Source organism: Ptychodera flava, chromosome 20 (assembly GCF_041260155.1).
Source record: "Ptychodera flava strain L36383 chromosome 20, AS_Pfla_20210202, whole genome shotgun sequence".
Lineage (NCBI taxonomy): Eukaryota > Metazoa > Hemichordata > Enteropneusta > Ptychoderidae > Ptychodera > Ptychodera flava.
Window position 1 is genome coordinate 3,311,937 of NC_091947.1, and position 13,773 is coordinate 3,325,709.

A 13,773-nucleotide genomic window follows, 5' to 3' on the forward strand; every position below is an offset into this window, starting at 1 on the left:
AATATCGTAATAAAATGGCTGCCTGGCGGCCATATTGGATCGTATCACAAAACAAAATGACGTGCATATCTATGACATTGGTCAATGTCTTGTACCAACTTTGAATAAAATCGGTTGAAACATGTCTGAGTTATTGCTCTGTACATGAAAAAATCGTAATAAAATGGCCGCCTGGCAGCCATATTGGATCGTATCACAAAACAAATCGACGTGCATCTGTATGACATAAGAAGTGATCCTTGTACCAAGTTTGAATGAAATCGCTTCTTGCATCTCTGAGATATCTGCGTGAACAGACGGACGGACGGACGGACGCACACACGCACGCACGCACGGACGCACACACGCACGGACATGACTAAACTATAAGTCCCCCGGACGGTGTCCGTGGGACTAAAAATGATGGGGAAACCCAGTAAAATTTACTGTCTTGCCATCCTAAACAAAAACACTGAATGATCTTTTGAATAAAAGAAGTTAGTACGATCCAATTGAATTGTTTTTAAACTAAAATTTGACTTCTGCAGCTAGATTGCAGGTGACTGGGTTAAAACTAATTATTTACAATATACGCTATGGCCAGTATCCAAACAATGATATCAAAATTGCACATGTGGACAAAGCATATCTTTAACATGTCAGGCTGACTGTAATTACATTGTGATTGATATAATTGAACATTTCAGCTACTGGTGTATCACGATCTGCTTCCTGTATCTTAGGACTAACTGATTTGGGTCCCAATTTACACCTGAGAAAAACTGATAACTTCAATAACAGGACACTTCAGTGACCATCTGATGAGATTTATCTCCTTTTCATGAAATAAATGACTATTTCTGGACAATGAGTCTGATACCACTGGTCACATATTGGTAAGTATCATGTTTTTATCAGTTTAGGCAGCAAACTGACAAGAAGTGTAGTTGTGGGGTTGGTAGTGCCATACACAACAAGATTTATCTATCAAGGAGCTTCTGTGTTTGGAAAAGAATCAAGGCCAATTAGTGTATCAGATCTACGGGAAACCAACTTAAGAAATGGATCAGATAAATGTGGGTGTCATTAGAGATCAGTAGTTGACCTGTGACCTATGATACCAATTCTGGGTCTATCACCACTGGGTCAGATTGAGGCCACCACAGTCCCAGTAAAATAGCACTTGTGATGACAATACCGGTACATACTGAAATCTAGAATTCTTACATGTTGGTCCGTTATGAGATCTTTCACTTAGATCTGAAAACAGAAAAGCTTCCTCAAGTTTGGAAGGAGTAAGATTCAATTTGAAAATTTAATTAAAGTTATAATAAAGCACTGATCATAGGTTCTTTACATTGAAAATATTTTTGTTTGCTTGTTACAGTGCCTCATGCATGTATGTAGCTAATTGAACAGCCAAATGACCCACTTACCACACACACATCAAGCTAACAGCTGCTGGCTTACATGATATAACAGCACATAGTGCCTTCAATAGTTTAACACTTAATTACATACCGTTTTTGCCTGTGCTAATGGTTACCAATGAAACCAGCAATAACGAGAGAAAAAAATTGTAGGTTTTAATAGACTGAACAGCAGCAGTGAAAATTTGCTTGAGTGAGCAATAACAAATGTTGGGAAGCAAAGTGAAATTACACCATGGAACTCTCCATGGCGTAGGCCTACATGCATGAGACTAGAAGTACATAAACAATGTACTGAATGGGCTCCGTCTTTGGAGGCTAAGGCATTCATTGCATAATGCCTAGCTAAGTTGTTATTGTGTGTATGTGTGATTGATGTGTTAACTTCTCCAATTAAGCAAAACAAATCGCCCATGCTGACATTTCGTAAGAAAATGTTGGTCTGTATACAGCTGCATTGCAAATGGAAAGTGTTGCTGACTCTAGCAAATACACCTTTAACCACTGTGGTTTGGCCCAAACCCATCGCTGTAATTGGTGATTGTGGACTTGTTTACAGGAATTGGGGCGCACAGGTTGAACGAAAATTGTAAGAGATTCTAGCATTTTTGTGATACTAAAGACTTGAGAACAGTATAATGACATGAGCTCCCCCCCAATCATTCCAACAGTGGTGCAACCATGCATATTGTGTAGCATGGTAGTGTTGGACCACAGGAGACAGGCTGGGTGGGGTGTGTGTGTGTGTGTGTGTGTGCACATGTATGTGTATGTTGGTTAGAAACATCTATCAGAACTTGTGACATATGAAGGAATGTGATGTAGATGGGCAGTAAGTGGATTGGACAGGGTACGGTAATTACCGTAAAAACCCGATCAATTCGACCACCCTATTAATTCGACCACCCTATTTTTTTCACAAAACATAATTTTATTTGGGCCCTATCAAATCGACCACCGACTAAAATTGGGACTTTCTCGATCTCTATTAATTCGACCGACCTATCTTGACAAACTGCCGCTGCAGCTTCGACTACATGCATAACAAAAGCCGACTCTGCCAGTACAATGGAAAGAAAGAAGTCATAGCTCATCATAGTTAACGGCAATCGAAGTACCTTTGGGGATGAATGGGGTTAAAATATGTATACGGTAAACTCTTTTTGGAGGATGTGTTGGCCCTGAAAAGGGCCGTTTTGTTTGTGTCAAAGGCAGTTAAATGACTTGCCACTCGTAATCAGTTCTCTTTAGAACTTTTTCAATTAGTTTTGTGGCATTTTCGCTTACGTAAAATCTGACATTGCAAACTTGTGCAATGCCAACTCTTCTTGAGTGGTGAAATGCCGATTTCTTTCTTGATCTTGCCTCGTGGAACACAAGCATCTATAAAGACAGCGATGATTCTTGCAGCATCTCTTTTCAAACTGCCAAACTTGACGCCGTCACGAGTGATTGCAACCGCATTCTTGTCATGAGGGTTCCCATCTTGACGTAACAGTTCGTAGCCTTCGCTCCACAGACAGCTGCCGACCACTTCTCTAGTGTTGCACACAAACAGCAAGCACACTGCGGATTATGACTATCTTCAGAGGCATCTTTCTTGACAGAACGTCACGATGACAGTGATTGATTTCACTGTTTCTTCGTTATTTTATACATATTTTAACCAATCAGCAATCAGCATGTTTTCGTTACTATAATCATATGCAAAATGGTTACGTTTAATTGGTCAAACAAGCTTACGGAACGCCCACTCTCGATGACGCAGTAGTCAGGGACGCTATGATGTGCGACATCTAGACGCCACACTTTCCCTCGGGAGAAATCTATTCTTTCATAACTCGCACTTGGTCGATTTTTTTCCATATAAGACAAACATTGTCGATAGTAGCAACTCAATAAAACAGCAATAATAAGGAGACTGGAAAATGATGCGGACGTCAAACTTATCAGTCATTGATGGGTACGCATATTTCTCAGAAAGGAAAACGATTCTTGCGAGTTTAATAAATGTACACGAAAAATCTATATCGAGTCATGAACGAATGCGACGCGATGCAGCACAAATTGACTGGGTGTAAAACTTCCATTAGAATGATATATATATATATATATATATATATACTGCCAGTCCTTCATCTGAAATCAGAGATGACATCAACGTATTGAAATTCACAGATATATTTGATGGCATAGCTCCGCGACTGACGTGATTTTGCCCTTTCATCGTTGTCACCGCTCGAAGGAAAACAGGTAAACGTTTAAACAGACGTTTTCGGCATATGCTCACGTGGTTATCGAGCAAACAAAACGGTATCGTCTACTTTAATATTCAAACACGTCCGTGGATTTTGTTTCTTCTTGATATCTTGTGTCGTTAAAAGCGTGATCGGTTGGTCTCCATGTTCGGGAGGTAGACATTGTCAATTTTTTTTTAATTCAGCGTTTATCAACGAATGCTTTCTCCCTCCCCTATATGAAAAAGAACGGAGATTTTAAGTTACGATGCACTTTTCAACATGTCGAAAAGTTGTGAAAATAGAATTTTTTTCCCACTTCGTACCTTTGTAAGAAATGTTGGATCATAACGTCCCATGTAGAACCATAGAAAGTACTAGAGAACCGAGTTACTGTAGTGGCGGGCATTTTATCGAATATCATCACGTGCACACGCCAATCTGGTACAAATGTAGAGAGACAGGATGTCGCGTTGACAAGGTAGGTATCAGAAGAGGAGGACAAGCTAAAGAATCGAACGTATAAACATGAATGGATGACTGAGAAGACAAGTCACCTCAAGCTTATCAAACACGTTACCACTTCGTAACCAATTGAGCGTACGTGAACAATACATTATCACGATTCACCGATACACAGCGCCTCTTAGCACGTCTATTATGTCAACCGAGACGGGAATAAGCTACCAGGTGCTGAGTGTTTACTTTCTGACCGAAACCACTCGCACTATAAACATATCAGTGCGGTGATATAAAAAAATGTACTATGGAGATGTCTTAGGTTAATATTTTTTAGGATATTGCTTTATCCTGATCTTTTCAGTCTGTACAAAAGCTCATTAGCAACTGATGACAATGTACATAATACGGTACAACGGAACTTTGTTATCGCTGATAACCAATTTAGATTTCACCATAGGTGTGAGCAAATCCACTACTTCGAGCTAAGATGACAATTTTTTACCGCCGGGCAAATAATTATTTAATAATTAATTACTGGAAACGGGAGAAAATTTTGCATGAATACCTCACCATTGGTTCTACGTGAATATTCAATTGATTGGCTCCTGTATTATGCCGTGTTACCGTAGTACGTCTTTGCTGCATCAAATAAACCAACAGACCTTTAAAAGAGCGAAACAGCAACAACATTGCTGTGAAATTCGTTGTATTCACTGCTTATTATTTGAATACGATTTTAATTCATTTGAAACATGGCTTAAATGGCTCGTGTCGAAAGAGAAAACTAACACTGCCGTCGCGACGTCGTGACGTTGAGTTAGCTGAACTGGCATCTCAGCAATGGCGGATATGACATATTAGGAACTTCTAATAGCGCATTTTTATCCAGCTTTCACTTTTTTCTGATTATTTGCGAATGTCGCATCATAATATGCCACGCAAGAACAGATATTGTGGTTCGGTACTGTTAGTATTTCATCACGTGCACACGCCAATTTGGTACAAATGAAGAGAGACAGGATGTCGCGTTGACAAGGTAGGTATCAGAAGAGGAGGACAAGCTAAAGAATCGAAAGTATGAACATGAATGGATAACTGAGAAGACAAGCCACTTGAAGCTTATCAAACGATATTTTTGTTGAATATCTACTTATCACTTCGTAATGTACCAATACAGTGTGCACGTTATCACTTGGGTATACAATTGCAACAGCTCTTAGCTCCAGTCTGTGTAACCGACCAATCAAAATGTTTCAAACTATCACTTGTGAGGCATTCGACTGTAAAAAATATGACTTGAAGAAGTGTCCATTGATTTTTTCTTTTTTTTTTCTTTTTCACGTTAGTCTTTTCAGTGTGTCGTTTAAAACATCCACAAATATCATATGTACGTGGCGGTACCGTAATACAAATTTCATGACGTTTATTGCAACATACCGTAGAATCTTTCACATACCGTAGAGTACAAGGGAAGTGAATGCCGAATGTTAGCGCAATAAAGAATTTGTACTAGGCGGGAAAACGTTCCAAATTTATATATCGATGTCATGAAGACAGCACAAATACTTAAATGATGTATTTGACAGTTTCGTTTAGCATTTCGTAACATCCTTTCGTCTCAATGAAGACAGATGAGTAGCAACGACTATCTTTGCTATTGAAGAACACACAATTTCAAATTATAGATGCTTTGTGATATGATTTTAGCCCGGTTGTGAACATTACTGCATTTCTTAAAGTTTACGAAATGTTGGTTGTGATAGTGTATTGGCCATAGACTGTATTTACACGGGGAGATAGCAGTGAAAGAGAAAGAGAATTGCGTTTACTGGGTGAATTTAAGGAAGAGTGAAAGAGTGGTATGTATATCCATTTAGAACTTGAAGTGTATCATTCTATTCGTGTTTTATAGTCTTTTGACGACGGTGTTTGAGTGTCCATGTTGTGTGGGGAACCTCATTCCCTATGTCGTTTGTTTGTTTGTGCACTGTGTTCGTGTACATCATCATTGTAAGATAGCATTTTTTATTAAAGTGAAACCACGCATCGATGTTTCTGTTTTCTGTGTTAACATCGTCGTCTCTGTCTTCTATATGAAGTCTTTGAGTTTTGCATCGTGTTTCATGTTTTAAGTGGTCGGTTTGGTGAAACAAAAGTAAATAAGAACGTAATGTGTAGACTTTCACACACTGATGAATGAGAGTCGTTCGACGTAGATTCACTTTCGTAGATAGATACCGGATTTGCGTTTTCTTGTTTGTTACACAGAGTTACTTGTATGTATCATGTTAATTTACATTTTTTCGAAACTTTCTGTTGTGAACAATCGTAAATCTTTGCAAACAAAACTACATAACTATAGGAAAAAATATACCAGTGAGTGTGTATACTGTCTGTGTATGTGAATAGAAAACACGGATAGAAGATAGGTTGGTTATCGTATACAAGTTTATTGGTTATGCCATTGTCACTTTGTTAGCACTCCATATTAATGTGCAGTTTTAGGGATAAATACCCATGAAATTTGCACTGTCAGGTACATCGGTTCGATCGTCTCTACGAAGAACAGCTCCAGCTTTCACTTTCGACATGCAGCGCATCGACTCTTTTTTCACCAAGGCGACGGCAGAAATTCCTGCAATCAGTCCATTGCTCCTGAATGCACCGCTGCCAACGAAGCCAACGAAGCCGAAGAAACGACCAGTTGGCCGTCCACCGAAGAAGCCACGACTCGAGACCGTCACCGGCACCCATGACGAAGGTTCACCGGCTTCCGAGCAGGTAAATCTACAGACACCTGAGCCGTCCAAGTCACCGGTGACAACGCCGTCCAAAAGGGGTTTGTACAAGTCGTACACGCCGAAGCAGCGCCAAGCCATATTTGAAGAGGCTAAAGTTTTCGGTTACAACGCAATCGCGAAGTTGTACAATATCCCGCCTTCGACATTGAAGACGTGGAGAAAGTACAATTTCGAGGTTGAAAACTTTACCTCTGGTGGCAGGCGCTTCGGTGGTGGACGGCGTACAGGCTACCAAAAAGACATCGATGATGAAATCCTGGCATGGGTACTGAGGCAGCGTGACTTGCAGCTACCTGTCTCAATAGAGGCTATCTGTGCTCATGCCCTCCAGCTCATCCGACCAACGAGGCCCGACTTCAAAGCGTCAAAAGGTTGGTGCCGTCGTTTTATGGATCGGCATGACTTAACCATGCGATCCAAAACGTCCATGGCACAGAAGCTCCCCGCGAACTTGCAATCACTCATGGCAAGTTTTCACGAGTACGTGAGGAAGAAACGGGAAGAGGACGAGTTTGACATCATCGGCAACATGGATGAAACCCCCGTGTATTTCGACCTAGTGCCGAACAAGACGGTGGACAGACGCGGTGCCAAGACCATCAAGGTGCGTACAACGGGGAGCTGAAAAACGACATCTTACCGTCGTTCTCACCGTGGCCTCGAACGGCGACGTCCTTCCTCCCATGATCATATTTAAGGGGAAGAGAGAACTCAGCCTTGAGGCTCCGCCAGGCTTCGTCGTCGCCGTTCAGGCAAAGGGATGGATGGACGAAGATCTGATGCTGCGATGGCTCAACGAAATATGGGTGCCTTACACCAAACGCCAATATTCGATGTTAGTATTGGACTCTTTCCGGGCCCATAAAACCGAGGAGGTGAAGAACAAGCTCCGTCGATCGAATACCGTTATGGCTGTGATCCCCGGAGGCTGTACGTCGAAACTGCAGCCTCTAGACGTCTGCCTCAACAAACCTTTCAAGGCGGAGCTGCGCAAGTCATGGACGTCCTTCATCCGTTCCGCTGCAGAGAAGGCTGCAGCATCCAACGATGTGGACAACGACGGCAGACTGACACCGGCGGACAAGCAGACTGTGGTGGACTGGGTGGCAGCAGCATGGCGTCGTCTGAAACGTCAACCGTTTATGGTGAGCAAATCATTTAAGGTTTGTGGCATCACCAACGCCCTAGACGGCAGCGAGGACGGCCTGACCCACGACGAGCAAGTCATCGCTGACGTGCTGACGGAGCTCTTCGACGCAGGGGACGACGAAGAAGAACCATGGTTCGAGGGTTTTGAAAGTGTGTCGGATGGTGATTAGGTCGACAGCATAAGTCACCTAACTCCAGCCAAAAAAGGCCCTTTTCAGGGCCTCAAAACCACCAACGAACCATGTCAAACTAAGTCAAACCCAAACCAAACGGCCCTTTTTAGGGCCACCACATCCTCCAAAAAGAGATATACCGTTAAATAAACATGAATACAAAGACATAAGATCACAGAACTTGCACTCATCATTACACAAATGAACGAGAAAATAAAGAAAGACAATAATAAAATGCGATGTACGGAGAGGGGACTAATAAATTATCGACAAATCGGGGAGCAGATTAATAATTTCGTTTGCATTGATCGAAATACCGACATTTACGCATTTACGAACGAAACGCAATGTCAAGCAGCAGACTTTCCAGAAAAGACGAGGCAAATATGATCATACATGATGAAAGCTTGAAGTAGTGAAACGTAGAGTTATACATTATCAAATACGAACGGAGGGATTTGATATACAAGAGTGAAAGTTGACAACTCTATCGAACAATTTTGTCAGTGAATCGTTGCCGTCGAAAAGATGAAACGCCATGATATTGTCCAATTGTCACGAAAAAAGGTGAAACCTTTTATTAGGAAGTAAAGCAAAACGTAGAAGTCTGGTAAAAAAAGAAGAGTACGTCAAAATCGTTTATCACAGGACTAAGGGATGCAGCTATGTCGGCAAATGTTCCGACATAATTTTCATGTAGAAACCGTCGTGAAGACAATTTTGGTTACAATATATTTCGTTTCAAAACAACGGCAGACTATAACTTACCTGATGTTTGGCAAACATAGCATGGCGTGCCGGTATTTAATTATGGGAATTTAACGAATACAGTACTATGTCGAACCGTAACCAAGTATTGTAAACTCGGATTTCTAAAATGATATTAGCGGGATTGGGGAAACACGTGGTTTGTCAACATCATGCACTACTTACGTTTCTGAGCGGTGAGATATTGGAGATCGAGGATCGGAAAAGTAATATACTCACAGCAGTTTGTCAAAGTCGGAAGCCATCTTACAACATAAATATATATCGACATCGGGTTAAAAAGAGTAATAAGTAAAACTAAACTTGTCCTTGTCCACGTTTTTGAACATTTTATTTTGATAAAATACACAGAACAATACAATTTTCAAAACCGAATATGTCCAAGTCGGACTTCAGGAAAGTCGGATTTATTTCAATCATCAAAGGTGGTAACATATCATTCATGAACCCTGTAAAACATCGAATCTCTAATAATTCGACCACTTAAATTATTTCGGCGTTGTGAATTTCCTAATAATTCGACGATTTTGAAATCGTAATTATTTTTTTCTGGTCGAATTGATCGGGTTTTTACGGTACATGCTGCCACTGTAGCTACACTGAGTAATTGTGGGCATTGGTGTGACCATGAATGTATTGCTATAATGTTCTCACATGACAGTACAAAGAGATTTCAGTGCCACTCTCTTCATGGGAGGATTGATTTGTGTACTTGTGTAAACAGCAGAAATCAATGTGAAAGGAAACTGAGGGTATTGTAGCCTGTCAGTGCTGGAAAAACATTCTGCCTATCCTGTGCTTATTAAGTCAACTAAAGCTTGAGACTATTCATTGAAAAGCAACTGAAAAACTTGGAGTATGTGTGTTTTATGCCTTTTTTCAAGGATAGTAGCTTAATATTGTGTCTGTTTATCAGTGACTGTGTTGAATCGGCCTGAGGTAATTGGCATATGTAAGACCTTTGTGGCTGCTATGTGAGAACCAGGAACATAAAACATTTCAGTTCCTGTAGACTTATCCACTGAGCTGATTTTTTTTAATGAGTGTTCTTTGTTCAGTAGATATAATACATGCAAGTCCAAATGAGCTTAATACAAGTACCGGTAGTCTAGTGTTGTGGTGTTTGCAGATTTGAGGTGACGTTAATAAAACTTACCCTCTGGTTTGCAGCATAGAACACCAGAGATGACGCCTGGTATGAAAGTACAGGCTTCCCTGGTCACGCTATCAATGCAACAGCTGGCATCTATTCGTCCATTGGCAAGGCAAGAATTTTGGCCAAAATTTTGATGTGGACATCCTTTCCCAATCCCGGCCATGTCATCCTTTAATGAAAATGAATGGGACGTGTTACTTGTAAATACTTTTCAATGTATTGCTGGTAACAGGTATCAACACACAACACACACACACACACAGACGCAGAAACACAGACACGCATACATCATAGTATCTAGTCCTTATTTCAATCTCAGTTTCTGACTTTGAACAATGCTGTAGCATATGAAACTGTGAGTATGTACATTATTTTGTTTTTTGTCTCTGTTCTTTTGAAGTTTGTTTGACTTTATTTATCAAGATAAAGACATACAAAGGTAGACATAAATTTCTGGTCACTGTGGTGATTTGTGTTTTAATAGAGCCATTCAGTCTTTGCTAGTGTTGCCTTGAGTAGCAGCATAACTTAGCCGTGGGTTAAAACAGAACCATCTCTTTACATCTGATTTTAATCAGACTGGAAATGGCCTTGAATGGTGAAAATCTTCCATTTCTGGCACCATAGCTTAAAACCGCTTTCACCACCATGGTTTGACCCAAACCCATTGTTATCAATGGTGAGTGTGGACCTGTTTACAGGGAATTGGGGATGAACAGGTCAAAAACCACAGCCAGTGACAAGTTCAGAGCAATGTCACTGAAAAACACGGCAAAGTACCCTAAGAAATCCTGGCTGGGTGAACTCAAACTATAGTCTAGGACTTCTCAAACATTTTGTGTCACCAAAACAATACCGTTAGAATGCAGTTTTGGGTACAAAAATGCCAAAGAGTTCCTAGACCAATATTGCATGAAAATAACATTGATTTACTACACAGATCCAACTTTGCAGAGACACTGACACTGAAAACTTTCGTAAATGGAGATCCGTTGGCAAGATTTCATAAAATGTGAAGAAAGTGTGAACTTTTGAATGAAGTGTTTTCAGCATTATTGGCAATTTCCATTGTGTGTCGTGTGTCAGAATTTCCGCCGGTATACACAGATTGACCACAAAGTGGAATGTAAATCACCCAGTCTTGAGGGCTAATTCTATTTCTGGATTTGCCTTGTTACATCACTTTGTGCCTCACGGCTCCAAACTGGTGGTTATTGCATGGTGTTACCAATGGCATCAAAACACACACACTGTTGCTATCTGTCATAAATGTTTTCATCCAAGGTCAAATTTGTGAAAGTCTACAGTAATGGAGTTTTCTCTAAAACTTCCTTCAGTTTAACTGCAAAACTAGTACTTTTTGTTGATTTCAAACTTTCAAACTTTTTGCTTTTTGATAGCTACAGTTTCACGTGTACATCATTAAGATACAATGAATGTTTCTTAAAATATGGGTACCAAATATTGGGAAATATTTTGAGTGTATCAAAATCTATCAAAACTATTTGAATTTACAACAGCTAAATACACAGTACTAAAAGCTTAAAACTGACTGCTATTCAAAGCTTAATGTATAATCAATTAATAATCAATTTTACTACACCTGAGATTGACAATAATCAATCTTGCATCTGAGTGACCTCAGGAATTCCTCTCCAAATTATGGATGAGAAAAAATATGTTACACATTCAGTCATACTGAAAAGGATTCTATTTTGATAATCAACAAAACTTTGTCAAAATAATTCATCATTAACTAACTTATGGTTTAATGCTCTTTTCTGGTCAGAAAGTATTCTTGTACAGTTTAGTTTATTAATGAAGTGGCAGGACTGAAAATAACTGGGCCCATGCTTAATTTCTCAAAATTAAACATAATTTTAGGGGGGATGGTCATATTTATTCATCACAAAAGGCACCCTTAGAAAGATGTTAATTAGAACCATAAGAAAGATCTCAGTGCTCTTTAGCTGCACTGATGAAGTTTCCACTATGACAGCTGCACCACCATCATTTGACTTTACCCTTCGCCTTTCCATTGTGTAAATTGTCACGTTTATTTTAGAAATTTAATAAACACCCTGGAATGTTTGTGAAAACATTTCAGGTGATACAATTTACAAAGATGGAAATCTTACACCAAATGCCACCTGTGTGCATGCAATCGGATCAACAGACCAAAACAGGTGTGCTGTCGCTTGGAAAATTACCCAAATGACCACTTGCTTCCTTTCATTCCCTCCCTCTCTTGGGCAGTTGCACACACACACAGAGATGGACAAATTCACATGTACAGGAATCCATGACCAAGATATTTGTTTTGTCCATTGTTTGTCACAAAGAAGAACAAGTTGTCCAGTGGTTGAGATTGAATAGGATCATTGATTTACTACACAATGTACTTACACATGTGTGTGTGTCCTTAAAGTGTGACTGTAAAGGCAAAAAATGCTATATCCCCACAATACTCATTACAGGCTTACATGGACTTGCTGTGAAAACAAGCGCTCTCAATTCTTTGATGCCGGCTGAAACAAAAAGCTAACAAGGGCACCTGAGAGAGAAACCTTAATCATGGGATTATAATGGTATCCAATAGAATTCCCACAGTACTCTTTTCACTGCAGAATTGGCAATTGTAGTGTGCTGTTATTGTCGAATTGCTCTGTGTGTCAGTCTGTAGTACACCTCATACTAGCATATGACTTTGTCAATTTTGGATTTTTCGATTTGCTACTTTTCTAACCCACATCAATTTTCTTGAAATCATCATTGAAATAAAATTTATGCTGACTGCTATAATTTCTTGGTTTGCACTTTATTGTCCAACCTCTAACACAAGTTACAACACTTGTTGCTAATAGACCCGGCTGTCTAACTTATGCCAATTGTTGGTGTTTTCCAAAACAAATACCAATTTCAAAATGTGTAGTAAGAGCACTTGTTACCTCTGTCTATAAATGAAAGTGACTCATCCTGAACAGAAAGAACGTTTTTTACGAATAGCTATTGAGTACTTTTCCTAGTGTTAAATCTTTCCAAAATGCTGTTAGCGATCACAATCTTCACTTTCATTCCAAAAGAAAACTTCAATGAGCAAGTCTAGATGAGGCAGTCTTTTGTATTCTCTTTTCTATGACGCAGAGTACTGCAGGCAAAATTTGAGTCACTGGTTCAATTCTATACTGACACTAGTAGCTCTTGACTTTGATTGAGGATTAGAAGAGAACTATTGGTAAGGGTTGGCTGTGGGTGTTATTTCATGGCCTTACTCACAGCTTACCCACCTGGCTAAATGGCCATAGGGTCTAATACCATGTAACCAAGTCACATGTAGGATATGTTGTAGTTTTGTCGACAATAATGACTTCAGAACATTCAACAGGTGGACCGACTGATGGAGTCACACTGGCTCCAATGTGAAACCCTCAAAATCTCGGCAGACACATTAATCAAACACGGCAATCGTGGCTAAACACTGTGCATGTGCATTTTTATGACATGTACAGCTCTCAAAACCAAACTACTTCTACAGCTCACCACAGTCAGTGCTCAATCTTTGAACCCAAGCAATCAGTCCATAAAATGCCTGCGTTGCTAGTGAACTGGACTATTCAA

The 13,773-nt window shown here is 40.0% G+C and overlaps 1 protein-coding gene across 3 annotated transcripts in view; it reads right to left on the minus strand.

Annotated features, from left to right (window-relative positions):
• LOC139119773 (uncharacterized) overlaps nt 1–13,773 on the minus strand; it is a 66,365-nt gene that overhangs the window by 19,513 nt on the left and 33,079 nt on the right. For all 3 annotated transcript variants that reach the window (XM_070683657.1, XM_070683658.1, XM_070683659.1), the window contains exon 3: nt 10,156–10,324. In XM_070683657.1, the coding sequence (XP_070539758.1) occupies nt 10,156–10,324 (169 nt within the window). The remainder of the gene's footprint in view (nt 1–10,155; nt 10,325–13,773) is intronic.